General features: G+C 54.9%; 4 protein-coding genes across 4 annotated transcripts; all 4 read left to right on the plus strand.

Annotated features, from left to right (window-relative positions):
* Positions 1–1,034: 1,034 nt before the first annotated feature.
* Positions 1,035–3,301, plus strand: NECHADRAFT_40681 (uncharacterized protein; the record flags this gene model as incomplete). Its single annotated transcript, XM_003050689.1, has 2 exons — positions 1,035–1,684; positions 1,744–3,301. 2 exons carry the CDS (start codon positions 1,035–1,037, stop codon positions 3,299–3,301), a joined length of 2,208 nt encoding a protein of 735 aa, XP_003050735.1.
* Positions 3,302–8,346: 5,045 nt separating this feature from the next.
* NECHADRAFT_41318 (uncharacterized protein) lies at positions 8,347–11,142 on the plus strand (the record flags this gene model as incomplete). Its single annotated transcript, XM_003050690.1, has 4 exons — positions 8,347–8,388; positions 8,530–9,568; positions 9,617–9,837; positions 9,904–11,142. 4 exons carry the CDS (start codon positions 8,347–8,349, stop codon positions 11,140–11,142), a joined length of 2,541 nt encoding a protein of 846 aa, XP_003050736.1.
* A 5,566-nt stretch (positions 11,143–16,708) lies between these two features.
* On the plus strand, positions 16,709–18,491 carry NECHADRAFT_80281 (uncharacterized protein; the record flags this gene model as incomplete). The annotated part of the gene is made up of 7 exons (XM_003050691.1): positions 16,709–16,716; positions 16,770–16,810; positions 16,935–17,101; positions 17,160–17,342; positions 17,393–17,686; positions 17,744–18,208; positions 18,261–18,491. The coding sequence occupies 7 exons, from the start codon at positions 16,709–16,711 to the stop codon at positions 18,489–18,491; spliced, it is 1,389 nt and encodes a 462-aa protein (XP_003050737.1).
* Positions 18,492–19,034: 543 nt separating this feature from the next.
* On the plus strand, positions 19,035–19,511 carry NECHADRAFT_102636 (uncharacterized protein). Its single transcript, XM_003050692.1, has 2 exons — positions 19,035–19,136; positions 19,200–19,511. The coding sequence occupies exon 2, from the start codon at positions 19,208–19,210 to the stop codon at positions 19,463–19,465; it is 258 nt and encodes an 85-aa protein (XP_003050738.1). The 5' UTR covers positions 19,035–19,136; positions 19,200–19,207; the 3' UTR covers positions 19,466–19,511.
* The last annotated feature ends 7,635 nt before the right edge of the window (positions 19,512–27,146 follow it).

Raw genomic sequence — 27,146 nt, forward strand, 5'->3', positions numbered from 1 at the left:
TTGACGTGTTGCGCTGCGCAACAGAGCGACGGGAGGAATGAGCAAGTCCGCAATCGGGACTGTCTCTGGTGGAATTCTAACCCGGAAGCAAAAAGAAAGAGTGCTTCCTTCTCTCACTGTCTCTGGGCAGCGGCGGATGCTGTGGTGATTCTAATGATGATGAATCAAGAGCCCGCCCATGGATGCTCCGGACAGCCAGCGTTGGATGGGCGATGGGGCTAACGTGCAATGAAGTAAGCCTCCTCAGCAACTCTCTTGCTAGCCGGTGGTGGGGGAGCTAGTCTGACATGTCACGGCGCACCGCAGGTTTGCGCGGGCGGTACTTGTTTGCTTGGGTGGGTGGACAGGCTCAGTAACATGGATGGGGCTGGCTGGCAGCAAGTCAGTGGTAGTGGTAAGTAGAGGTGCTGGCGCTGGCGGCGGACCACCACTTTCATCGGCCGGGGGCCCAGCAGTTTTTGGCGATCCATCCGATTTACCTTGCCAAATCTTCTCTTGGAACCACCATCACCACATATCTTTGCTGCTCTCGTGTCTCTTCCTCCTCCTCCACTCGCCGCCTCTTCCTCCCCCCTTCTTCTCTCTCGCGACTGTCGCTCTCCACCATCGCCATCAAACTGCAGCCTCGAGTTCTGCATCACGGCGTGAGAGCTTCCATCGAGCCTCCTCCCTTCCCCTTTCCCCTCTCTGTCTCTTCTTTTTTTTCTTTGGTTCCTCTCTGCGTTGTCTCTCGGGTTCATCGTCTAGCGGCTGGTCGGTTGCTCTTGCGTCTGGGTCTATTTCCATCAGCATCTGGTGTATTTTTTGGGGTTAATTCGATTCTTGATCTCGTGCTCTTCGCCGCCGGCCGGTTTTTGGTTGTCCTCGGCCTCAAACTCGACGTCTTCTCGCTCGCTCGCTTCGCTGTTGTTCTCTCGCATTCCCCCCCGGCCGCCGCCGCCGCCGAATGACAACCACATCTCGTCGCATCCCATCCCTCGAGTCCACAAAGCCCCCTCGGTCGCCTCCTTCATCTCCCTCATCGCTGCGCAACCATGGCTGCGGCTCCTCGTCGTAGAAAGCTCATCGGTCAACGCCGCCGCGTCGAGGACGAGGGCGACGACGAGGGTGGCCCGGACGCTCTCGACCTCGATGACGATAGCATCACCGACGGCTCCCTGACCGACGACAATGATCCGGCCGATGACAGTGATACTAGCAACATCGACGAGGCCTCCCCGACGGCTCCAAATGCGAGGAAGAAGGCCAATGGCGCTCCTGCTGCTCCAAGACACGCCGGACATGCCTCCAAGTTGGGCACCGACTCTGGCCATGACGGCAAGCCTGTGACGGATACCGACATGATGCTTCACGGTCTTTCCATCACGGATCAGTCTCAGCCTGGCCAGGTGATGCATTTCGACGAGGTGACGGCCCCGTCGCCCCCCAGATCGCCTGCAGCTCCCATCGTCGTGAGCTCGGCGTCTGCTAGACCACAGGCAGCCCCTGCGAATCGACGTCGCCAGGAGCACGAAGACTACAAGCGCAGGAGAGACGAGGATCCTGCCTTTGTGCCCAACCGCGGCGCCTTTTTCATGCACGACCACAGACATGCCGGGCCTGCGGCGAATGGCTTCCGCCCTTTCGGACGAGGTCGAGGTAGGGGCGGACGTGGTGGTATCGGGGGTCCGTATGCACCCATCAAGTATGTCATCACCCGTCACTCCCCCTCTTCGGTACCGTAGGTTTACTGACCGATAACAGTCAATTGCACCACCCGGGAGACCCAACGACCAACTCTCCGTGGACCCATGATATGCACGAGACTGTTGTAGAACCACCGCCTCCAGCACGGCCTCGACATATGATTGTTGATGATGAGGGTCCAGCCAACGGGAATGGTTTCATCCCAACCTGTGAACCCAACCCGACTCCCATCAACCGGACCCTCTCCACCGAGAAACACATTGGTAACACGCAGGTCCGGGTCTTCCTTCCGTCCATGAAGGCCGCAGCTGTCATCCCTCGTCTTGCCGTCAAGCAGTACACCAAGCTACCCGATCACCGACCTCCTCTGCGTCGGGACAAGCCCGTCCGCATCTCGCTACCCGAAAACCCTCCTCGATATATTTATCCCGCCGCTGATAGGTCATTCATCTTTATTCCGCGGGCAATGAGGCCGAACCAGCAACGTATGCGAGGAAAGCCCCGTTCTGGCTTCGGTTCCATGGGTGGATTCTCGAGACGGACCAGCATGTTTGGTGGTAGCTACTACGGTGGCAGTGTGTACACACCCAGTGTGGCCCTCAGCAGACGGTCGTCCATCGTTGATCGAGACTACATGTTCTCTCCTACCGGCTCCGTCATCTCTCGGCCGCCGATCCCCGTTGAGAATGCTCGACCAGTTGTTCGACTTCCTCCTGCTCCTCGTCCAGACGTGCCCCCCATGAACACAATGGCTCCTCCGCCAATGGCAGCTCCTATGCCTGTGTCCATCCCCGGACCGGCCGATCCAGCCTTTGCTGTTGAGCGACCTATCATGTCTGAGACATCGATTAATGATCTGCCCCCGCCGCAGACATACCCGCTTCCCCAGAAGCCTGCCTTCCAGGAGAACCGGCCAACATCAGCGCTGCCTATGCATCAGCCTCGTCCGCAGAAGAGCATTTCAGTTGCCGATATTGAATCGCCTACGTTAACGCAGGGTCCTCAGGCCTTCCAGCAGGCCTTCCATCAGCAGGTGCCGATCCAGATGGCTAACGGCCTCTCTCAAGAATCCCACAACCGTCAGCCTTCGTACCCATCTCAGCTTTCAACCGGCACCCCCCTATCCCAGATCCCTGAGAGGGCTATCCATGCTGCACCATTCCAGCCCAACACGTACGGCCAGCAACCGTACTACAACCAGCAGCCTTACCAAGCGCAGCCGCCCCAACCCCAGCCTCAGCCACAGCAAGGCTATTACTACCCGCCCAACTACAACAATCCTAACATGGCGCCTTCAGGTGGTCCACCTCCGTATGTCCCTGGTCAGCCAGGTCCTCCTGGCAGCTACACGCCTCAGAACCAACCTGAGCAACTGGCTATGCCTGGCAACGGCCAACCCCCTCCACCAAGCTCGAATCTCGTGGCACAGGAGGTCAACGGCATGGTCTATTATTATGACGCCTCTCAGCTCCCGCCAGTCAACAACTATCCTACCTACTCGGCCCCTCAGGGATACCAGCCCAGTGTGATAGGCATGAACGGCATGGTGACGCCCAGCCCAGACGCGTTCTACTATCCCCAGCAGGCCCCCGGCATGGTCTACTACCCGCAGTAGAACTGTGACATGTCTGGTTACCCTTTCTTCACTTATCCCAATGCTTTCTACGCGTACTCGATTTAATAGCTACAACTACGACCTTATACCTAAAAAACACAAAAGCACTTGCGACGTTTATTCCCAAAAAGCCCCGCGGGGCAGCAGGAGGAGGCAGTGGAGATGATGGGCGTCTGTGATACACCTCGGGGGGCTTGAGGTTTCATCTCGAGACGGTTGGAGATCCCCTGATGATTCGTATTGCAATCACAGGTCTCTTGGACGACTTATTCTTATTTTGTGCCTGAAAGGCTCCCAGCCAAAGAGAAGATGGCTGCGTGATGACTACCATAACTCTACGGACTCGGCATCTTTACCTGGAATGGATTGACGGATGGGAGTTGATCGAGTAGGGGTATCATGGCTGGTATTCTTATCATTGACAGGAGATGGAGTTTTTTTCCATGGCCGGTGAAGTCGGGACGGATAGGAAGAAGTTTGGAGGTTGGAGGGGGAGGTGGTTTGCTAGGGATTTCTGCTCCTTGCCTTAGCAATCCATCTATTCTTCCCCCTATTATGTGTGTTTTGGTGTAAATTCATGCGTGGCGCTGTGCTTTCAAGGCAACGGCGTTTGGGTGTCTGTCTGTCTGGAGCACTATATACCTGAATTCACGGTCTGTGGTTGATGTTGGTGAATCAAGTCTTGGGGCACATCAGGATGCCTACGGTCTCTCTCGTGTGAGTCACGTTTCAATTGACAATAGTCCGAGGAGCTCATCATGGCCCGAGGCAGTGAGTAAAACTCTGGACAGAGAACAGAAGAAGCCGAGCTTGATCATGACGCCTTTCTTGGCTCTTCGGTCCGGTCGTCCATCTGAGCTGTTCACACGTCATAGCAGCGGAGCTGTGACAGGCATGTGCAATTGAGGGGAGCATTTGTTGATTCCCCCGTCTCCACCTCGCTTAAAGACATCCATAGCTCCATGGGTAGCATGGCTATGCTTCCCGTTTCGAGAGACTCATGTGAGGACTGTCGAGTCAGGCATTGGCCAACCAGATGATGGCTTAGCCATGGTCATAAGTCAGCCATGGATGGGGAACATGGGTCCATGGGGAAAGGTCAAACTCGGCAACTGAGAAGAGAAATTTCGTCTTATTTCGTTTCCGTGTCTGACTTGAGTTGTTCGCGGGGAAACATCGAACCCCTGGGATGACGAACAAGCATGGGGATTGGTTCCGTTGCTCCATCTGGAGAAAGAGAAACAGGGGATATTGCAGTAATAAAAAAAGCAGAGCAGTCAGACGACCTCAAGCGCCGGAGTGGCCATGTATGTACAAAGTTGAATGGCTCTTTTTCCGGGGTGACACGGACGGGTTTGCTGTTTGTTGGATTCTTCTGCACATACATACACGACCGACTGGCATGGGGTAAGAGACGCGAGTTGACGTTTCTGGAAACAAGGTGTACAAAAGACCAGGGGGTACGGGGAGGGCAATTGGACGGGTACTTGGGTTTGGATGATGCGGTAATGAAGTCACGGGCGATACTTTTGATACTGTACGGACAATTTACTTCCAAGTGACAGCACAGGTTTTTTCAACGTCCATGTCTAGGGTAGGGATGCATGTACGGGCATGGGGAGCTGAGGCTTGGCGGGAGGATACTTTACGTACGAAGTATTGAGGTTTGCATGGAATCGTGTCCAGGTTGGAAGGAAAAGTGTTGTGAGCTCGTGGTCATTGAGCAGAGTTGGAAATAGGTACCCGGGTACTTGGAAGCTGTTTGCGGATTTCCCATCATGGAGGTTCGACTGATCATATGCATGTCCCAAGACGCCTCCAACAGACGCAGTCAGCAAAAGCCAACAAAAGTGAATCATCGAGTTTAGCACAGCTGCAGGGCAGGACGGGATAAGCTCCAAGAGCTCGTGTCGTGTGTCGTTCGAGCCTCCAGCTCACCTCACTCTCAATTCCGACTCGTCAAACCAACTGTCCGAGGTCCGAGTCAGACTGTCGTGATTGGGAAGAGGGGGAGGCGGCGGCATGTGTGTGATACTGTACGACGCACATTCCAAAACCGCGTCGAGCTGCCTTCTGCGTCACGCGATAGAGATTGGATAGCAGCTTGCATCGGATCGCCTCGACCAAGGTGGTGGAGGACGGATAGTGACAGGCTGGAGGGGGAAGCAGGGCGGCGCGCTAACAGACGGCATGTACTCCGTCCTGCACTGCACGCTACACTATCTCGTCCCCCGCCTCGAGCGAGCGACAACAAGCCTGAGACTGGAGAGAGCCAGGATTGACCAAGTCCTACTGTAGGCAAGGCAAGGTACTAGCTTCTGTGGGTGGACCCGGCGTATCAGTGTCAGGGATGGTCTGGTCTGTCCAAGGTAGGTAGCCGGATCTATCTAGAGATTTGTCCAGATGATCTTTGTTTATTTTTCCCTGGGCGGTGCATTGACGCTGTTGATGCTAGGAACTCGAAATGTCCCTGGTTTCTGGATCCCTTGCCCGAGGGGGCAGTTTGATTTCTTTTACAAAGACATATTCGGCGGAGGAGGCTGTCCGTCGCCGAGCGGAAGCTGTCTCAGACGGTGACAGTATCCGTAAGCAATGTCTTGATCGCTTATGAGGCGAACCATCTTAGGCGACAAGACATACGCAAACTCACTGCCTCGCGTCCTTGCAGCCTTGAAAGAAAGATGGTGATGGCGATTGCAAGCAAACACGAACCAAAGGCTGACCAAGCGTTGGTGCTGGCGCTGTAGTTAGGTGGCCAAGCTGCTGCCTCCCTCTCCTTCTGGGCGCGTTCCAGGTCAAACCCGGACGTCCCGGGGGTGCGGTTCAGTCGGATTGATAGTGAGCTGGGGTTCAAAGATGCACTGTACTGTACGACATCCATATCGCTGGTCTGAGCTGAGAGTGGTGAATCGCCAATCGATCGCAACTGCGATAGAGGTTGGGAATCTTGGGGGGAGAATGCTCATCTGAAAGAAACACCGTGTCCCGAGACAAGACCGAGAACTCGACAAAAGCAACATTTCCCTTCTCCATGTGTCGTGTCGAGCCCTTCGAAAGCGGGGGATGGGTCTTCCCAAGACGCATCGTGACCGCGAGTCCGTGACCTGAAGAGCATGGATGGCGGCATCGGTGAGGCGGCATTGCGTAAGTACCTACACAGTATCACCCCCCGGTCGTCCACCGATCAAGAGCTCAGAGGGAAGCATTTGCCGTCATGTGGTACCTGGCCGCAGATAGCGTCTGGGGTTGAGACAGGGCCTGCGTGAGGCTCTCGCCCTATCGCGCGTCTGGTAGCCCGTCCCCCCTGCCCCTCTTTTTCCGTGATCCAGGACGCCACTCGCAGCCTGCTTCATGCTCTCCACTCTTTCTGATCAATCCTGGGGATGGGCTAAAGAGAGCGACCTAGCATTTGACAACAAGGGGACCAGGGGGGTGACAGAATGGATGGATGGATGAATTGCACAGTGACTAGAGTGACCAGGCAGATGATGGAGTTTGTCAGTCAGTCAGGTTCTTTTCAGGGGTATCGATGGCGAAGAAGAGAAGAGAAGAAACTAGAGATGAATCTGATCAACCTTGTTTCAACCCATGTTCTACTGTCAGAGTAGTCTCCATGATACATGCGAAAAGCCAAGTCTCAGCTGTATCGATAGTGCATGTTTTTTTTTTTGTTACTCCTGCGCCTTTCGGTGGGGAACGTCGAACCAACAACCAAGTAGAACTCCACCGCCCATCGATTCACAGGTCACAGGGAAAGAAGAAAGTTGACTGTGTTACTCACAGTTTGCCCATTTCGGCTTTTGCCTTGACATTGGTTTCTCGGAGGCGACCGTTTGCGAATCATGCTCGGCTGCCTTGAGGACTCGAGTGGCCAAAAAGAGCCTGCCTTACTTCAGAGAAGAAGGTGGAAGAAGTTGTACAGTAATGAATAAAGTGCACTTTCTGGCAAGGCAGCCTGAGCAAGGGGGATTCAAAGAGGCCGGCCGGCTAGACCACCGACGTAGAGACCAATTGCAACAGAGGATGGAACTCGTACCTAAGTACACACCCCTGGCCTGGAACGACCTCATCATCATCAGTTCCGTCCTGCGACTTGTAGGTTTTTGCCTTTGGCCCCAAGTGCTGCGTTTGTCGCCTCAAGCTTTCTCACATCCGGGGCGCCAGGGCGGACTCCTCCGTACTGTAGCTGACGGCCCCGTCACTGATAGGTGACTCTGGACCTGGGCCCGAGATGGGGATGGCCGCACTAACACCAAAAAAGTACCCCGATCGACCGACCCCCTCCCCCAGTGCCGAAGGCAACCAGGCTCCCCCGTCAGCTGGCGCACCTGTGACCTCGCCAAGTTACAGCAGAGACGGCGACAAGCCTGTCCCGGGGGCCCAGTCAAGTTGCCAGCGGCGGCGGCGGGTAGCGAGTGGACTGGGCCCCGTGGAAGCCGCCGTTCGTAGGTGGTACAGTGCCTAGCATTAGGTAGGCTGGATCCTAGCAGCAGTAACTTGCAGCCGCCGGTAGCAGCAGCAGCTGGCAACACCTAGACGCGAGGAAGGTGCCCGTGCGGAAGCTTTCAAGTCCTGGACGGGCTCTCTTTTAACTTACTTCTCCCGCTTCCTTCTCCTCCCTCGTTCTTACTTCTTCCATCGCTACCCCGTTTTCCTTCAAAAACCCTATCCCCCCATACCTCCGACAGACCTCTCCCCCTTCCCCTTCCACACTGCATCCTTCCTCTCCGTGAGATAATCCCCGGGAGCATCTATACGACGGGCGACGGCCGTCCTGTCACCGCCGATTCCTTATCTCGGCCGATAACAGCATCCTCGTCACCGCCCCGAACTAGCAATGTAAGGCTCCACCCGTCAGCATCGTCATCCTCTCCTTCAACATCCTCATCCATCAAGGATCGAGGCGGCGGAAGAAATTCATTCTAACTTTCTCGCGATAGCATCAGCCGGAGCAAATTGCCATCATGGCTACTCATTCGCATTCTACTCTTGACCATGTCATCACCGTCAAGGTGATCTTCGAGGGCATCACTCGACGTACCAAGATGCCTCTTCGGGACATGGTCCCCAGAACACTCGAGACTAACGTATGTTGACATCTTCATCACGCCTTTCAATTTACTTCACAGCCGCTGTATTTTCCATCTACTTCTTCACATACATGACTTTTCCTCATTAACCTCACGACGCCATCACGAGCAATTGCCTTGAAACTAACTCCCAGCCAGCTCCGAACCTTCCTCCACATTCCTGCCGATCTCGAGGTTACCTTTGAGCGATACTCTGACTCTGCAGGATCCTACGTCCTACTTGAGCCCGGAAACATCCCTATTTATAAGCAGCTTTACCGCGCTGCCAAGGCCAAGTCTAAGCTCAAGATCCGAGTCTCCATCAAGGACCTGTCCAAGACTATCCCCAAACCCGTCACTGTCGAAGACGAGCCCGAGGCTTTCGCATCCCCCATCGTCCCCAAGATGACCGAGGAGACGCCCAAGGACACCGCTCAGGAGAGCCAAGAGGAAGAAATCAGCGCCGTTCCTACTCCCACGGCTGAGGCTCCCGCGCCGACTCCGGTCGCGACAACCACACCGCCTGATGCTGATCTTCCCGCTCGCGTCAGCCCTCTTTCTCGCACCTACAACGCGACTCTCCTCAACGATGCCGCTCGATACATCGGAGAGCGTCGTGACACCCGCCTGGACTTCGAGGCCCGACTTGCCAACTTTATGGAGCGACAGCGACAGCCGATTCGGGTCCCCCGAACTTGCGGCCACGACTTGACCAACCTGCATGAGGCCCCTTTCACTGTCCTCCCCGCCGGCCACTCCCCCGCCAGCCACATTCAGGCTCCCGCCATCTGCCCTGCTACTGGCGCTACCTTTGCCGTCTGCTGCAACAGCTGCGAGCAGACCATCCCTGATGTTCACTACCATTGCTCCACCTGTGACGACGGAGACTTTGACCTCTGCCAATCCTGCATCGACCAGGGAATCACCTGCCACGGCAAGGACCACTGGCTGATCAAGCGCACAACTGTCAACGGCCAGCTCGTGCAGAGCACCACCGAGACCATCGCTCCCAAGCCGAAGCCCGAGGTCAAGGTTGAGACCACCATTGAGACCAAGGTCGAGCCTAAGATCGAGCCCAAGGTTGAGCCGAAGATTGAGCCCAAGGATGAGGTTCCCTCTATTCACCCCATGTTCGAGCCTCTGGCTGCTCGATGGGCCAACCTCGGCGTCATGCGAACTTGCAACTGCTGCGTTCGAGGTATGTATAAGTTCAGCGCTCATTCCCGCCAGAAGCTAACCCTCCTAGAATTCCCCGAGGCGGAGTTCCTTCACTGCACCGTCTGTGAAGACTTTGACCTGTGCCAGACATGCTTCGGAAAGGATGCTCATGGTCACCATCCCAAGCACGGCTTTGTCCCTGCTGTCAAGGACACCAAGATGCCTGACAACATCACTATTAGGATGAAGCCTGGCCGCAACAACTTCCACCACGCTATCTGTGATGGCTGTGACAAGTACATTTGTGGTGTCCGCCACAAGTGCCTTGACTGCCCCGACTGGGACTTCTGCTCCACTTGCATGAAGTCTTCCAAGATCACTCACCACGGCCACCGATTTGTGCCAATCTATGAGCAGCTCACTGACGTTCGGGTCCGAACACCCCCTGCCGTCCACATTGGCATCTGCTGTGATGGCCCCCTCTGCTGCGAGAGCGAGGCCTACCCCAACTACATTCGCGGTACCCGCTACAAGTGCGCTATCTGCAGCGACTTGGATTTCTGCGCCAACTGCGAGGCTAGTCCTATGAACACTCACAACAAGACTCACCCCTTGATTAAGTTCAAGACTCCTGTCCGCCACGTCAGTGTTACCACCACTGGTGAGCACCAGAACGGCCAGCAAATGCGTGAGATGGGTGATCGCGTTCCCACCCCCAAGGCTCCTGAGCCTGTGCCTGCGGCCCGAAGCAACTCTATTCCCGTCCGCACCGTTGTCGACGTGAAGCCAACTGAGCCTGCCCCTGTCGAGGTCGTTGCCAAGGCTCCCGAGCCCGTGGTCAAGGCTGAGGACGAGAAGAAGCGCGAGACTTCCATCCCCGTCCCAGCTCCCCTGGAGGAGCTGAAGGCTGTCTTCGTCCGTGACAGCATTCAGGACGGCACCATCCTCCCTCCCAACCATGTTTTCGAGCAGACCTGGACTATGCGCAATGAGGGCAAGGAGACCTGGCCCGCTGGCTGCAGCGTTAGGTTCGTCGGTGGTGACTACATGGGACACGTCGACTCCAACCACCCTGCTGGTGTCTCGGAGCTACTCTCTGCCTCTGAGTCTACTGTCTGTTACCCTCCTCTCGCCCCCGGCCAGGAGTTCCCCTTCACCGTGCTGCTCCGCACTCCTGCCCGCCCTGGCAAGGTCATCTCGTACTGGCGTCTGACCAACCCCGATGGCGAGAGGTTCGGTCACCGTCTCTGGTGCGATGTCAATGTCCGCATGGTCAAGAAGGAGGTCAAGCCTGAGCCTAAGCCCGAGCCCGTGCCCGAGCCTGAAGTCAAGGAGCCGACCCCAGTCGAGGAGCCCCAGCAGGAGGAGGAGAGCCAGGCTTCGAGCCAGATGATCTTCCCCAAGCTCGAGAAGGAGTCGCCCGTGGCCAGCATGCACGAGGCTGCTGAGCCCGCTCCCGTCGTTGAGGAGCCGGAAACCAAGGAGGCTGAAAGTGCTGAGGATGACTGGGACTATTCCGATGATGGCTTCATGACAGACGAGGAGTACGACATTCTGGATGCCTCAGATGAGGAATATCTGGAAGAACAAAAGAAGAAGCTCGCTACCAAGTAAGCGAGCGAGCGTCCTGTTGTTGATTTTTTAAGCTGGGATATTGGGCCTTGGATTTTGGTTTGCTTGCGATGATCATTTTGTGTGTCGTCTCCCCCTCTTTTGCTCTGTTGTACTATTTCTTCTGTCTTCTCCTCGTCAAGGTTGGCGAATCTTACGACAATCTTACACAGGCTGGCCGGAAAACAGTTGCCGCCAGGTATTACAGATTTCAAGTCGTATCTTGTTCCGTGAGGGGAGCCCACGCTCATTAGTTAGGACTGACCGATAAGGATGCAAAAAATGGAACTTGCTCTTTTACTGTCATATGGTGTGCCTTGTTAATGATGAGTGTGATGTTTTTGATGGTGACCTTTGCCTTGGGGGCGATGATCTTTGTGTGCCAAGTTTTTGGTGCCCAAGCCCCAACGACAGGCATCCAGATGCCTGTGGGTGGATGGATACATGCAGCTGATGCAGCAAGTACCAAGGTCAATGGACCGCAAGTTTTTGCGCAAGGCGATGCTCGTTGGGTCTGAAATGATTGGCATGAATGACCCGTGTAGTGAATCCGTGCTTGTACGAGGGATCCAGAGGATTCCAGGTACACCAACTAAACAGGAATCATAATCCGTACTTGCATCCAAGATGACCGGAGGTGGACTGAGCGCGCGAGGGTGAATACAAAGAGAGGGTGGAGAGGTGACAGAGAGACGCCAAGTCACGAGACCTGCACGCATTCCGCAAGACCGGCTTTGCTCTTTTTGGCCTTGGGTCTTGGTGCCTGAGGAGTCAGGTCCGTTTCTATTACCTTGGTGACGGTAGGACCGCCCACAGAGGGTGAAAGAGGACCCGCCTTTATTTTTTTTCTGAAAGAACCTAAGAAAGCCAGTGCCCAGCAGCGTCGCTCGCACACCCAAAACACCACCCGCCCTTCGCCCTCGTGCAACTCGCCTTCTCGTGCCGTTTCCTAGGGCGACCTCGGGCCAAATGCGATTGCGCTGCCATCAAAGCCGCATCGCCAAACTTCAAGGACAGCTTGTCTAAGCTCCTTGTCCATTGTTCCAGATCGAATACTCGCTTTCCGCCCGTTCCCTTTGGGCCCGCCCCTTTCGTCTGCGAGCCACCTCAACGCCCATCCCATCCATCGAGCTCAAAACGCGCGACGTCGAGTTCGATATTTCTTTCATCACCACCCTGCCAACACACCCCCCCGCTTAATATCTCCCCCATCTACAGTCGTGCGAGATGGTCACCTTTTCAATCCCCGGCGACGGCGACGCCGCTGATGTCGGCAGGAGCACACCTCGTCCGCGTCCTGCTCTGCCTTTCGCAAAGCGCGCCTACGTCTCGACTCCATACAAGACCAGCCGCCTTAGTGGCACTCCCCAATCGTCGCGGAGGTTGTTGACGACTCGCGATGAGATTCCATCTAGCAGTCTGAGCAAGAGCTCGATTGCCACCGCCCGCAACATCTTCCGGGTCTCTGCCGTCGCCGACACACCCCCGGTGGCGCCCTTCTCCCCCAGCCTACCTCAGAGCACCATGAAGAAGGTGTTTGCCCCTGGCGCTACTCCCGAGCCGAGTCGGACGTTCCGAGAGTCGACCGCACAGGTTACGCCGCGGGGCATGGCGTCCAAGGCCACGTCCAAGGAGCTGTTCACCATGCGCATCGAGGATCCTGATCCAGAGCTCTCTGGTGAGGCCCTCACCAAGAAGATCCCCAAGGACTGGAACTCGAAGGGATCCATCTACGCTGACCAGTTCCTCTCCCACCTCTGCCCTCCAGACTTTGATGAAGAGCAGCGACGGCAATTCTTCTGCATCCTCGACCTTCGACGGCTCAAATATGCGGCGAACGAGATCTTTTCCAAGAAGGATTGGAAGTTGAACGTCATCAACTTTGCAAAGGAGTTTGAAAAGAGCCGGAGTATCATTCTGCTGCGGTACGGTCTGTACGAGTTCCAGAACGTCAAGCCATCCAAGGATGTTCTCAAGAGGTGGCGTCGAGAGCATGGTCTCCCTGAGCCTGAGGAGGAGGATGCTGAGCCTACTCCTACTAAGCCCACAGCCTCAAAGAAGCGCAAGGCCGACGACGATATTTCCAAGGACACTGTCTCGAATGGTATCTCGACCAGCAACAAACGACGCGCTCCCGAGCAGGAGGAGGCACCTGTTGAGACACCCGTCGAGGTACCTACTCCTGCGTCTGTTCTTGGCAAGAACAAGCGCAGGGTTTCAGTGAGCGATGAGGCCGAGAGCCAGCCTTCCAAGATGCAAAAGGGCCAGGCCTCTATGGCCAAGACATTGTTCGAGAAGATTGCGAACAAGTCGTCTACACCCGTCGGTTCCCCTCTGAAGCCCTCTCTTAAGCCCGTCGATGAGGCCGGCAGCGCCAAGCCGAACCCTTTCGCTTTCAACAAGCCTACCAGCGGCGGATCTGCGCTTGCCCGCAGTGTGTTTGGGCAGAATCTCAAGCCAAGCAATGCCGCGGCTGGTGGCAACATTTTTGGTTATCTTTCTGATGCAAGCTCGGCCAAGAACAGTGGTGTCGACGCCGATGCCGAGAGCGAGGCCGACTCGGATGCTGAGGAGGACAGCCAGGCGACAGCACAGAGTGACGAGCCCAGTGCTGCTGCCAGTGGCACTGAGACAGCTTCACAGGTCGGCACTGGTCTTTTCGCCCCGCAGGCTCCTACCAGTGGTGCTGTGGCCGATACCAGTGCGCCTGGAACCCGGGAGAGCACTCCCGGACGAAGCCTGTTCGATCGAGTCACCAAGGGCAGTGACGGTCAGCCTGTGCGCGTAGAGGACAAGGTTGAGACTGAAGCTCCTGAGCAGCCTGCGGCCAAGCCCGTTGACCAAACCTGGAATCCCACAACCACTCCTATCAAGTTTGCACCATCCTCTACCGGCCAGGCTGGCTCTCTCTTCGGCAAGACTACGTCGGCGCCGACAAGCTCCCTATTTGCTCCCAAGACCACTACCACTTCCAACATTTTTGGTGCCCCCAAGCAGGACAAGCCTGCTGAGAAGGAGTCAACACCAGTCTCTGAACAAGCTGACAAGACGGGAGGTGAATCTGACAAGGAGAATGATCAGGCTCCCAAGAAGCCCATGTTCGAGGTCAAGGCCCCGACTGCTCAGCCGAGCTTTGGATCTTCTCTCTTCACCCCCAAGCCAGCTGCTGAGACTCCTAAGGAGGCTGAGCCTACCAAGCCTGCTTCCAGCTTGTTTGGAGCGAAGGTCGACGACAAGCCCAGCACTCCTTCCACAACTAACTTGTTTGGTTCTGTTAGCAAGCCCGCGGAATCCAGTGGGCCTGTGATGCAGTCCTCCACGCTCTTTGGTGCCAAGCCTGCCGAGGGTGACAAGTCCTCTACGGCTCCTAAGACTTCGCTCTTTGGTGGCGAGTCAACCACCCCGGCGTCATCTCTATTTGGCGTCAAGCCTACAGCAAATGCCACCAACCTGTTTGGAAACGCATCAACTACACCTGCTGCGAAGCCCCTATTCGGTGCTCCTAGCGCTAGTAGTGATGCATCGACGGCGGCCAAGACTGATGCTCCTGCTGCTGACAAGCCTGCTGCTGCCCCTATCTTCAGCTTTGGCGCCAAGCCCAATGGCACTTCGGAGCCTGCGAAGCCTCTCTTCGGCGCACCCCAGTCGCCAGCTTCGTCTGGAGCGCCCATGTTTGGTGGTAGTCCCATGAAGCAGGACGCACCATCACCAGCCAAGAAGGCTTTCAATGGTGGCAGCACTGGAGCGTCAGCCGCTCCCATCTTCAGCTTTGGCAATGCTTCGACCACTCCTGCTGCTCCCATCTTTGGCGGTGCTTCGGGCACCACCAACGGTGCCAACACAAGCTTCGGCGCTGCCAGCTCAACAAGCAATTCAGGATCCGGAGGCTTTTCTTTCCAGTCTGGAAACTCGGGATCTTCCTTCAACAACCCTTTCGCTTCGGGTAACAATGGAGGCAACTCTGGTTCCGCCCCGACCTCGACTTCTGGAGGCATGTTCAGCTTTGGAAGCACTTCAGCCGCGCCGAGTGGCTCCAGCCCATTCCAGTTTGGAAATGCCAGTGGCAGCACAGCAGCTCCAACGTTTGGCGCCAACCAGAGCAGCAACAACAACGCTCCTTCTTTTGGAAGCGCCTCAGGATCTACTGGAGCGCCGGCGTTCAGCTTCTCGGGAGCCTCCCCGGCACAGAACTCGACGCCAACCTTTGGTTCCAACCAAGCTGCTCCGGCCTTTGGCAACCTCCAACCGCCAGCTGGTGGATCTACCACCGGGACCAGTAAGTCTCCTTTTCCACGTCGGAAAATCCTCCCACTAAAGCGACGGGTGTAGACACACCGTTCAGTCTTGGGGGAGGCTCTAGCCTGGCCACAACACCAGCTGGCGGGACCCCGGAACCATCTACCCAGGCTGAAGGAGCGGCGGCGGCCGGCGACGAGGGCGACAAGCAAGAGCAGGTGAACCTGACGGAAAATCTGGAGAAGGATGAGGACGTGCTGCACGATGTACGAGCCAAGGTGTTGAAGTTTGTGCCAGCCGGTGAGAAGTCGGAGGAGAAGAAGTCCAAGTCTCAGAGCCCTTGGTCAACGCAGGGCGTGGGAGCTCTCCGGCTGCTGAAGCACAAGGAGACGAGCGTGGTGCGACTGCTCCTGCGGGCGGAGCCACGAGGACACATTGCGCTGAACCGAGCTGTCCTGCCAGACATGTCGTACAAGGCAGACAAGAAGTATGTCAAGATCACGACATCGAATGAGAAGGGCGACGGACTTGAGACTTGGATGATCCAGGTCAAGACGGCAGACTTGGCTAAGGAGTTGGCGGCTGCCATGGAAAAGCACAAGGAGTTGAACAAGAAAAAGTAATGCGGAGGACAGGAAAACAGGAGTATACTAGAAGCACAATGCGGGTGCCAGCATAGAAAGGTAAGGTTCTTTTTTGGAGCAGCATGCATTGCGGGCGTTGCGAAGGGATTCGAGGTTCTTGTCTTCCATCTTGAGCGGAGGGAGGGAGGCCAAGGCGAGACATTTGATGGGAGATGTTATTTTCCCAGCAGGCAAAGAAAGATTGACTTTGACTTGTATGAAATACAAAAGTTGCGTTTCATAAGCAACCAAGCAAGCATTGGAAGGGGTCACAGTAACAGAGACCCCTGTTGTTTTGTTTATCAAGTACCGAGTGATGGCATGCCATCTCGTCTTAGCAGAGACTGATATAGGAAGGGTTGTTTTGTAAGATGGACAGCAGTGAGTGAGTGAGTGAGTGTATCAATAGTTGTAGGGGGAACTACATGCAGTACATGTGCAAATCCAATCTCATTTGTAACAATAGTCTATTAAATGTAATGTAATAGTGATGTTATATGTCTATTGACAATAGTGATATTTGGTGTTGGTGTGAATTGTTTGTGAAACGCGGGGGCGGGGATCAGCAGAGCTTGGGTAGGGAAGGTGCGGCACGCGTCGCGTAAGAAAGAGCATGAGCTACGGCTACTGTACCAAACAAGCAAGGCTGAGCTGTCGCAGAAAAGATTCCACTTAAAACATCAACCTTGATCACTCCCTGACAAGACAAGATGCCCAGGTAAAGCAACCTCTAATTCAAGCCGAGAGGCAGCAGCTGATAATCTATTACAGGGAAATCATCACAATCCAGGCCGGGCAGTGCGGCAACAGCAGTCAGTTCCTCCTCCTCTCCCCCACCAGCCCGTTCGTTCACCGCACCGCATCGCACATGATAATGCCCACGACGCTGCGCACTCTGACAACATGATCACTCGCTAACTCTTGTTGTCGCCATAGTCGGAAGCCAGTTCTGGCAGCAACTTTGTCAGGAACACGGCATCAGCCAAGACGGAAACCTCGAAGACTTTGCGACCGAAGGCGGCGACCGAAAGGATGTCTTTTACTACCAGAGCGACGATACGCGATACATCCCCCGAGCCATCCTGATTGATTTGGAACCAAGGGTACGTGCGATGAAACGAGATTCGACGGACGATATCATATGCTAAGACGTTTGGGCAGGTCCTCAACGGAATCCAGACGGGGCCTTACAAGAACATCTACAACCCCGAGAACTTTTACGTGGGGAAGGATGGCATGGGTGCCGCCAACAACTGGGGTGATGGTTACCAGAGCGGCGAGGCAGTATATGAAGACATCATGGAGATGATTGATCGAGAGGCTGACGGCAGTGACTCCCTCGAGGTGAGTGCCCATCGAGTTGCCGTAGGTAGACCACCTGCTGACTATCATAGGGCTTCATGATGCTTCACTCCATTGCCGGTGGTACTGGCTCCGGTCTCGGCTCGTTTCTCCTTGAGAAACTCAACGACCGCTTCCCCAAGAAGATCATCCAGACCTACTCGGTCTTTCCTGACACGACCAACGCCGGCGATGTCGTTGTCCATCCATACAACAGTGTTCTCTCCATGAGACGATTGACGCAGCACGCCGACTCGGTTGTCGTGCTCGACAATGGTGCCCTGTCCCACATTGCCGCTGACAGGCTGCATGTTCAGGAGCCATCTTTCCAACAGACGAACCAACTTGTAAGACTAGCCCAGACCACATGAACCATTAGATAAGGGGTACTGACTGTCCCACAGGTTGCCACTGTCATGTCGGCCAGCACAACGACTTTACGATACCCCGGCTACATGCACAACGATCTCGTCAGCATCCTCGCCTCTCTCATCCCAACTCCCAGGTGTCACTTCCTCATGACAGCATACACGCCCTTCACCGGCGACCAGGTCGAGCAAGCCAAGACGGTGCGCAAGACGACGGTGCTGGACGTGATGCGACGTCTGCTCCAGCCCAAGAACCGCATGGTGTCAACAGTTCCCGGAAAGAAGAGCTGCTACATCTCGATCCTGAACGTGATCCAAGGCGAGGTTGACCCTACTGATGTCCACAAGAGTCTGCTACGTATCCGGGAGCGACGTCTCGCTACATTCATCCCTTGGGGTCCTGCGAGTATCCAGGTGGCTTTGACAAAGAGGAGTCCTTATATTCCCATGAGCCATCGTGTGAGCGGTCTGATGCTGGCTAATCACACGAGTATTGCAACTGTAAGTTTGAGTCCTGTTACGTGGTGTTACACCGTTCTAACAACACAATTAGCTCTTCAAGAGGATTCTGAGACAGTATGATGGTATGCGGAAGCGCAATGCCTTCATGGAAGGATACAAGAAGACAGCCCCCTTTGCCGAGAACCTCAACGAGTTCGACGAGGCACGACAAGTAGTTGCAGACCTTATTGGAGAGTACGAGGCCGCCGAAGACGCCGACTACCTCAACCCAGATGCAGGAGAGAAAGCTACGTCGGCCGAGACGGATCGACGAGTAGGCTAGGGGTGTTGAAAAGTCTGAAAGGCATGGGTTGAGGAAGTGGGGATAGGTAGAGCCGCGCAACAAACGTCAGAGCGGGTTGGATGTTGATATTGTCAGACATTTTCGTTGCGAGCACGGGGCGTTTTGGGCGATGGATTGGCATTGGCATTGGCTTTTGAGACATGATAGAGGAAATGAAACCTTGCTGTAGCTACTTGCACTGCTCTCCCCCTGGACTGTGGTGGGTATATTCATCATAGTACCTTGTCTCCAACCTGGTTTTCTTGGCCGTGTTCGATTTGACTCTTGTCAATGTGTCGATCCTCGACTTGCGTAGATCAGAAGCCGTCAGAATCTTCCATCTCTTGTGAGGAGGTAATGATGTTGTAACGGTGGAGAAGGGCCGGAGCTTTAGGTGCGAGTTGAGGCTCTGGTGACGTCACTGACGTCAGCGATGATGTTAAAGATCGCGATTGCAGTTTTGTCAGGGGAGCTTCTGAATGACTAGAGGTTGCTGGGGGTTGAATATTAAAAGGGCTGTTGAACGTGGTTGAGTTGTCAGATAACTTCAACTTCAACTTCAACTTCAACTTCAACTTCAACTTCAAGCTACAACCACAACTACATTTACATACCTTTCAACTCAACCAACTCTCCACAACCACAGCAAGTTTGACCTTTCCCTCTACCAAAAAGAAGAAGAAAAACAAGTTCTAATAGGTTCTCCAGAAGTCATCATGTCTCAATCCAAAGACCAAAAGATCGCCAACACGCAGTCCAACCTCCCCCTCCCCGATCAACCCCCCACAGCCTCGGACTGGCAATCCGCCGATGCCCGGACCGTCAACGTCGGTGCTGGTGGTGAGAATGCTAGGGTTGGTACAGATGCCGCTGCACGGGGTGGTCTGCGGGAGCCGGCTACGCAGGGTGAGGGTATGGATATGAGCTCTATTGGACGGGAGGGTGTTGAGAAGAGGGAGGAGTCGCAGCGATAGTCGGACTTTTATAGTATAATGAATGAAATGACACGATCTTGACTTGAATACTCTTGTGGTTGTTTGTGATGTTGAGTTAGTGCAGGTGTTGTCATATCAAGTTGATCAACTACCCCCTACAAGAGTTGTATTTCAAGTCTCAATATTGATGTCAAGTAACTTGACTTACAATTGTGTCTTTCTAGCCTAGGCCAATTATTCTCTCAGCAATTCTAGGTCTTCTTGTTACTCTACTTATTGGTCATATGTCTCAGTGTCATGATAGTTCAGCTCAAATGTGACACCTCATATCCAAGTTGTCTGTTGGGCGTTGGGTTTGTTATGTTATACTACTGCATTAGTCATGAACTTGACTTTCTATTGTCGTCGATTTAGAGAAATTTACTTTCTCGTAGAAAAGGTCATCTCATCGGGCCGTTCTCAGAGTCTTGGAGGGCAGATGTGGCTGCATGACCTGATCCATTGTCCTACCAGTACCTTCACATGCACTCGTCGGCATGTGTTTGTTCTTTTCGGGATACTACGTTGGCTTGGTGCAAGTTGTATTCACAACGCACCTCGGTCCAACTATGGTGGTCAATATGAGCAGGGAGTTGCAGTCCCTTGGCCACTTACACATTTGTTGGCAAGACGCTCTTGTTGGCCAGCCCGCTGTTGGTGAGCAGAGGGGGGATATGGTCAATGGCCATCTCTTCCAGCACAATACCTTCCTTGCGGCCGTCTTTCCCCCGTGTGTGTACAATTCCAACCGGGCTGGGCCAAGGGTGGTTTCCTTGTATGGCATGTAGTAGTGAGTCTGCCAACAGAGCAACAATACATACCTGGGGTGCATATCAAACCGTGCCGTTCTCATCACTCGCCAGGGTTTCTGATTCCTTTGGTACCGAGAATTAGATAAACCTTGAAGAGAAGGCCCCCGGTACGCGATGCAAAACGACGAAACAGCAACAAGAGGCCGACCAACAGACGAACTTGTAGTTTTGTCCCAACTACCCTGCACCCAAAAGTTGGCAGTTGGCGATGGCATCAGCCAACCACCGACCAACCAACAGCCATGCGCCAACGACAAACAGACTGGACCCGTGACTATGTCTTGGCCCAGCCCTCTTGACCGAATATCAACCAACATCAACATCGTCATGTCATATCATGTCGTGTCGTCAAGGAGAAGCAAAGATAGAGACGGATCCCGATCTTCACTCATTCTCACTGCATGAGCCGACCAACACCAACAATCAAACCCACTCAATAGTTGCATATCACAACCAACATGCGCCAGAATCGAGGCCATTGATTGCCTCATTCGCCGTGGATCCCCGTCTAGATCTTGCATAACCACATTTCTCAGCTCTTCCCTGCTTTTCCCCCATCATCCCGATCGCGCACGCCCTTGTTTAGTGGGTGAGTGGGAGAAAGTCATGATCTGATGCTGGGCGTGGACGTGCACACGCCCCCAGCCTCTCATGCGCTGGAGTCTTGTTGTTTTCGCTGTTGTCCTTCTTTCTGACATCGAGACCCATCATGCGCAAGGCAAGGCGCAGGCTGAGACAGCAGAAGATCCAGCAGTATCAGAGACAAACATCAGCCTCTCTCTCTGCCCTGTTCATACCGATTCCAAGAGGCGGCGAGCGCAGGCAGGCGGGCGGATTGTCAGTCAAAGCTACCTACAGTAGCTAGCTCCCCCCATCCTACTACTGCGCAGTAGTCAGTGTCAGGTTGACACGGGGGGTGGTGAACCATTTCGACGGCGGCTGAATCACAGCTGAAGACCTGTAAACCGATCCGTCGATAAATGTCTCAGACGTTGGCCTCTCTTCAGCCGTGTCATCCGCAGTAGCTAGTCGACAGACAGCCGGCCAAGAGCTGTTCGATGCGCTGCAGATTTCCGATTTCCACATCGATGCAGCCAATCTGCAGTCTCTCGTGAGATTTCAGCCCTTCCGCGCCGTCGTCGGTCGTTTACGTTCCGTAGATAGAGTGCATCTTGGGTCGACGCTTGTCTCGGTCCCATGACCGAAGCAGTAAAGCCTTGCTCCCCTTTGAGAAGCGTCCGTCTCGGCTCTAACCTCAATCTCTTGTCGTCGGGCCCAAAATGGCTTCTGGAGAATGCACTTTTATCTTGGTGGCTTGCCTTAATCTCTCCCGCTTAAGCAGGAACCGTCAGCTCTCAACCCGAACCAGAAGACCCTGGATCGTCAACCTAGCCACTGTCTCATCGTCTCTTGGTGAAGAGAGACGCACACCCATAGCTGGCGGTGAGCATCGGAATTGCACCTAGTCCTTGGTGAGCATGGGCGACGAGGATGTGGCCTCCTTGGAGAGCGGCTGAGGTCTAAGCTGAGCCAACCAAAGGGCAGAGGTCCAGACCCGGGTGATCGACACAAACAAGAAAAAGGGTCCTCCTGATCTGACCTGATCTGACCCCATGGCCGATCCCCGAATCAGAGGCCGGCTTGTCGATAGCGTCTTGATGGACTGGAGGTGACTCGTAACGAGTTGAACACTTTGCATCGACAACAGGAGCAAACTCCAAGAGTCGGTGTCCAGTCCTGTCCTTGCAGATTTGGAGCCTGACCCAAGCTCCTGGGATGGATGCAAACACGCACGCCCTCTTCTCTAGGTCCGTCCATCCATCGACATGATGCCATTTCCATGTCTACAACCTGGCACATTTCGATAGTTTACTTTTTCCATACTCTCATTGTTTGCTTTGGCTCTCCACCCCGAAAAGCCCGAATGCGCCCCCCCCCCCCGATACACGACCCTTGCCTGGCATGCAGAGCAGAGGCCCTCGATGCGATGCGTTCCTCCGTATTCGACGAAACAAAGGATCCTTCCCTGCCTTGCCCTGCCTCTCATCCCTCCTTGAGCGATCAAGTCAAAATTAATCGACGCCCTCCAGGAGACGGCCCCGTTCCTTATTCTCCACTGATGACGCCGGGGGCGCGGAGCCGAGAGGTGGACGGACTTGGGTAGGGAATAATCAAGTCAAGGGTCATGGCTTTCCCGGGCTGTTTACCACCCCGTAGCCGAACATCATATCATGATGAACTGCAAGACGAGGACCAAAAAGCAAACATCCGCAGGGAAAAGCGGAGGAAAAAGAAAAGAAACCAAAGGGGCCGCTCACCCAAAGAATTTCACATGGCGGAGAAAAAGCAACCTCTTGACATCGCGGTCAACTCCACCCGCTAACGCAGTACCCGTGGAACGATTCCAGGTCGAAACGTACGTGGAAAAAGAAAGGAACCTCTCAAAGAGGATGCGTATGAGCCGACTTGAAACGAAACCAGAAACAAAAAAAATCTTTGACAGCGGAACCACACACACACGGCATTGTTGGATATACCGAGTCTTTCGTCTTCGCAACAATCTCTTCGGTTTCGGAATGCGTCGTGCTCCGGTCACCAACAGGAGAAACAAGGCAGGGGACGTAAAAAGAAAGCAAGCACGAGGCCAGTCAAACTCTGCCAGGCCTTGCATCTCTTCTGTCTCATCCAAATTGACCGCCTCCCTCGCCTCACCTCGTGGCCTTCTGGAAGCTTTCGTCGGTAACCTCCACTCGTGGGGCTCTCATATCGAACTTGACTCGTGGTCGTCACTTTTTCTCGATGGCATTGCATAACTAGCCAACCAAAGCAGCAGTCAATGCTCGTTGGAATGATGTGCGTGACAGTCTTATGCATGCATCTGCATATCCCGGACCGTCTCTCTCTTTTTTTCTTCTCCACGAGACCAATGTTTCCACGATGACCTGCGTGTGCCCTCTCACACACCAGAGCCACGTAGCATCCGTATATCGAGGCACCAGGTAGTGTGCCGTCATAGCTTCTCCCACCCTTGTCAACACAAATGCCGTAGAATGTCCCGTCTCCTCGACGCCGGAGAAGCCAAACTGTAAAGGACAAAAAGACCGAGACCGAGATGAATGACAGTAAAGGCTTTGAATCAGGGGCCGCCGTTCTAGCGGGGCGCCAGCCGCCGGGGTGGCACCCCCGCCACGATACTGGCGAGATGAGATACGATACGATGAGATGAGATGCGATGACCATACGGGGAATTGGGACTCTCCAGTGCCGATTGTGTGAACAGAGACACACGCAGCCTTGCTTGGCCCAATATGTGGGGGATACTCACACTGACAGAGTCCATCTCATCACACGCACGCCCATCATCTGCCGTATTTCCTCATCGCCCGTGTCATGTTTGCCCGCATCTCAATAAACCCCAGTCGTGCGCAGCAGAGATCGGTCGCGACCCGTTCGGCATCTCGATGACTGGACGGCACACCGTCAAGGGGAACAACAGCCGGCGACGACATCGTATGATGCATCACGCCAGCTTGCAAGACGCGATTGGTCGTGTGCTGCCTCCAGGGGGCCGCCGCAGCAAGAAGCAAGCAAGCCTCGGCCAGCCGAGCTGACTTGCAGCTACACTATTCGTCAAGCCCCAGCCCGTGCAAACCAAACTGTGGTCGGTGGCTAGGGTTGGTAAGGCTGAGACGACGGGCCGGTACTGGGGAGAGAATGCGAAATTTCTCATCTCGCGCCGCAAAAGAATCCACGAACGCGGTCGCCCACTAGTCAAGTTGGATCGGCTAGAGAGACGGCAACCACCCTGGTGTGGGTTGATTTCCACGCCCGGACACTGACCAGACGCTCGAGCTCAAGCTTGACTGCTTGAGGGCCCTGCCAAGTTGAGCATGACAGCCAGCACCCCCCTGGATCTCCTACGGCTGCCATCACCTCGACGCTAGTTAATTATCCGTCGAGGGCGACTGTCCGAGCAGAGCTTCTTTCCGCTCGTGGCGCTCGCCCAAAACCCGGTTGGAACTCGTCTCCCCGGCGCCGTTGAGGCCATCGTCAAACTCAAAACCCCCAGAGAAAGAGGTGGCTGTCGCGTGCCGTTCCTTATTCTCCTTCCCCTGAGGGCATGATGTGAAGCGAAGACCCGAGATCACATCGACCAGGGTGTCACCCTGCGGTGCACCGTACCGCTGAACGATGCGATGTCGTCGTGGCGACAAGGAATGCTATAGTTGCCAGCCTCGTCGCAGCCTCCTGTGTTCCATAACGAGGCTGACAAACGGTGAAGGAACCCCGTGTTATAGGTGCTATGCCATACGGATACCATGCCATGTCACCTACCCCAAGTAAATGACTCGTTCGGGCATGTGAGGAGTTGAATAAGGCCGTGCAGATGCCCGACAATGGCATTCCGCAACATCAGACCACTCGGCGACGCCAAGGAGCGGATGCTGGAGCCAAATTGCTGAATCGTTGACCGGCGTGGTGTGGCTTGCACTTGCATCTCACATCCTTGACCGACAATTCCCCATTCGAGTATTCGTAGACGGATGATGGAAGCATGGAGATGCTAGGGCCGAAGAAACCATAGAATATCCCGCGTATCCAAAGAGAGAGGCGCTGTGCAATGGTCCGTTTCTGAAAGAGAATTCCCTTAGCATCTGAGGTTATCGTTGCAGTGCGCTTGTGGCCAATAGCTTGTGCGCGTTGGAACTATCGGGAGACAGGTCCAGCGTAAAGTAGCGCTCGCCAGCATCGACAACTTGATGATGATGCTCATGATGCTGACGGCTGTACGCAGAGGGGTGTGTCATGGAGCGAGAGCCAGTTAACCAAGACAGGAAGCTCGATAGCCCAAGGGTCCAGCTGCACAGCCGGTGGTGAGGTGAGCTAACTAACCACGACATCGCGATCAATTCATCTGCAGGCCCGAGATCGCACGTTTGCCGGATCGTAGCGACGTCTCCTGGATCCTTCTTTCTGAGACCTTGCTTGGCTTGACATGAGCCAGCAGATGAAGCCGAGGTAGGTTGATGCTCCTGTTGTCACTGGAGGAGCATGGAGCATCAAGCATGTCCAGGCGAGCATAGCGCTCTCGAGACGCCTGCAGCAACAGGACAACCGGCGCTACTTGCAGGCTACTCCAGCGCGCTCCGAACAAAGTATCCATGCGTACAGGAGGTGCTAGCAAAAGGGGGGCGTGTCTCTAAGAGCCGGAAGCGGTGTGGTGTGTTCGCGGGACGGGCAGGATCTCGCTAGCGCACGGCGCCCTGGGATCAGACGATCGTCCTGTCGAATCCGCCCCACCGCAGCCAGATCCCAGGGTTCCCGCCATTTCGTCTTAGTCTTTGCAGAGGAACCCTTGTCCTTGCTCCTCCTGAATTGGTCAATGGGGGAGTCGATTGGGGGTGCGACCTGTTGCTTCGCCTCTAACCTTCAGCCTGAATGTGTGATGAACGCGTGTTTGCGTCTGTGTCGTTCAAGCCCAACGGGCTGTACCATACATGAACGGGCAGAAAGAGGCATCTGCCTTGAATTATTGGCGATAGCTCACATGACGGTCTGGTATAACTGACTGCTCAGGTTGTTGAAGACCTTCACCGAGTAGATTGGCGTTCGAGGGAGCCACAGAGACGTGCTCGCGGCTTCTCACCGATCGCCTCGGACGCAACCCTCCCTTGTCAACTGGTCGGATGGGACTTGGCGTCGCTGTGGGATTCGTCAGCATCGTAGGCAGATGCATCTGCATCTGGGCGAGCGCCTCGGTAGTGTTTCGAGGCCAGGACCTGACTGCATGTGGTGTAGGGATACAGTTCGACCCAGGAATCAGGTATCGATCTGGGGGTGTGGCCGGGCTGCTTGTGGAAGCACGGCCACGTCATTGTATCGTGATCCGATCGGCTGGCGTTGGCTGGATGGAAGACTTTGGGGGCCACACTCGGCGAGAGCTTACTCCCACCCAAATCTCGGCTGCATTCGCTATGCGATCGTGGGCCGGGATCCCCATTCAACTGTCTGTCTGTCTGTCTTGCCTGCCCGCCGGCTGCTCACGAGCTCTGGCAGGCTCATCGGCGGAGTCGACAGTGGAAACTATCATCATCTGATGACGGGGCATGGATGTAACCACCTCTCATAGCGTCCACGACACATGACTAAACGAGAACCCCGAGACTTGCTCATCGAGTCGGAAGAAACCAGTGAGACCCGGGCCTCCACATGGGGTAGTCAGACAGACAGCGGCAGTTGAAAGGTGGCTAGATGGTCACTTGCCGCATTCGGTCATGGTGCAAGTCAGGCCTCTGATGCTTAAACAGGGTTCCCGTGGAGGCCTCGTCAAGGTCAAGGACCAAGCAAGCCTCTGACAGGATGCTCTTACGTAGAGGCTCCGGCGATTAATAAGAAACGGCGCCTCGGGCTAGGCGTCAAAAGGACCTGGAATGTGCCACTGTACACACCTGTGCAGTGCACAGAACTGCCGAATGATTCGCCGCCCTAACAAGAGCTGAGTTTGATGCGCTTGCAGCGCGCACTGCAGCGTTGCAGCACCATCCATGGATGGATGATGGTTGGTGGTCCTCTGACGCGAAAAACAACGACAAACAGCCAGCCGTCTCCACAACCCGGACTTCGATGAGGACCGGCAGCGGCTGTAAAGAGTCTTGCAGGGCCATGTCTGTCTGCTGCTGCTTGCTTTCTTTTTTCGGGCCTGCTGCAGAATCGCGGCCGTTGAAATCGACAAGCTGCAGGGGACGGTTTGATACATTAGGGCCACTGTCCGATTGCGGAAATAGTAGGGATGTGCAGCGAAATGCGACGTGTGCTTTTATCAGATCTCGCGGCGTCAATTATGCTGGCGGCATTTACTTCGTAGCTGG

The sequence above is a fragment of the Fusarium vanettenii genome (genome assembly GCF_000151355.1).
Source record: "Fusarium vanettenii 77-13-4 chromosome 5 genomic scaffold NECHAsca_5_chr5_3_0, whole genome shotgun sequence".
NCBI lineage: Eukaryota > Fungi > Ascomycota > Sordariomycetes > Hypocreales > Nectriaceae > Fusarium > Fusarium vanettenii.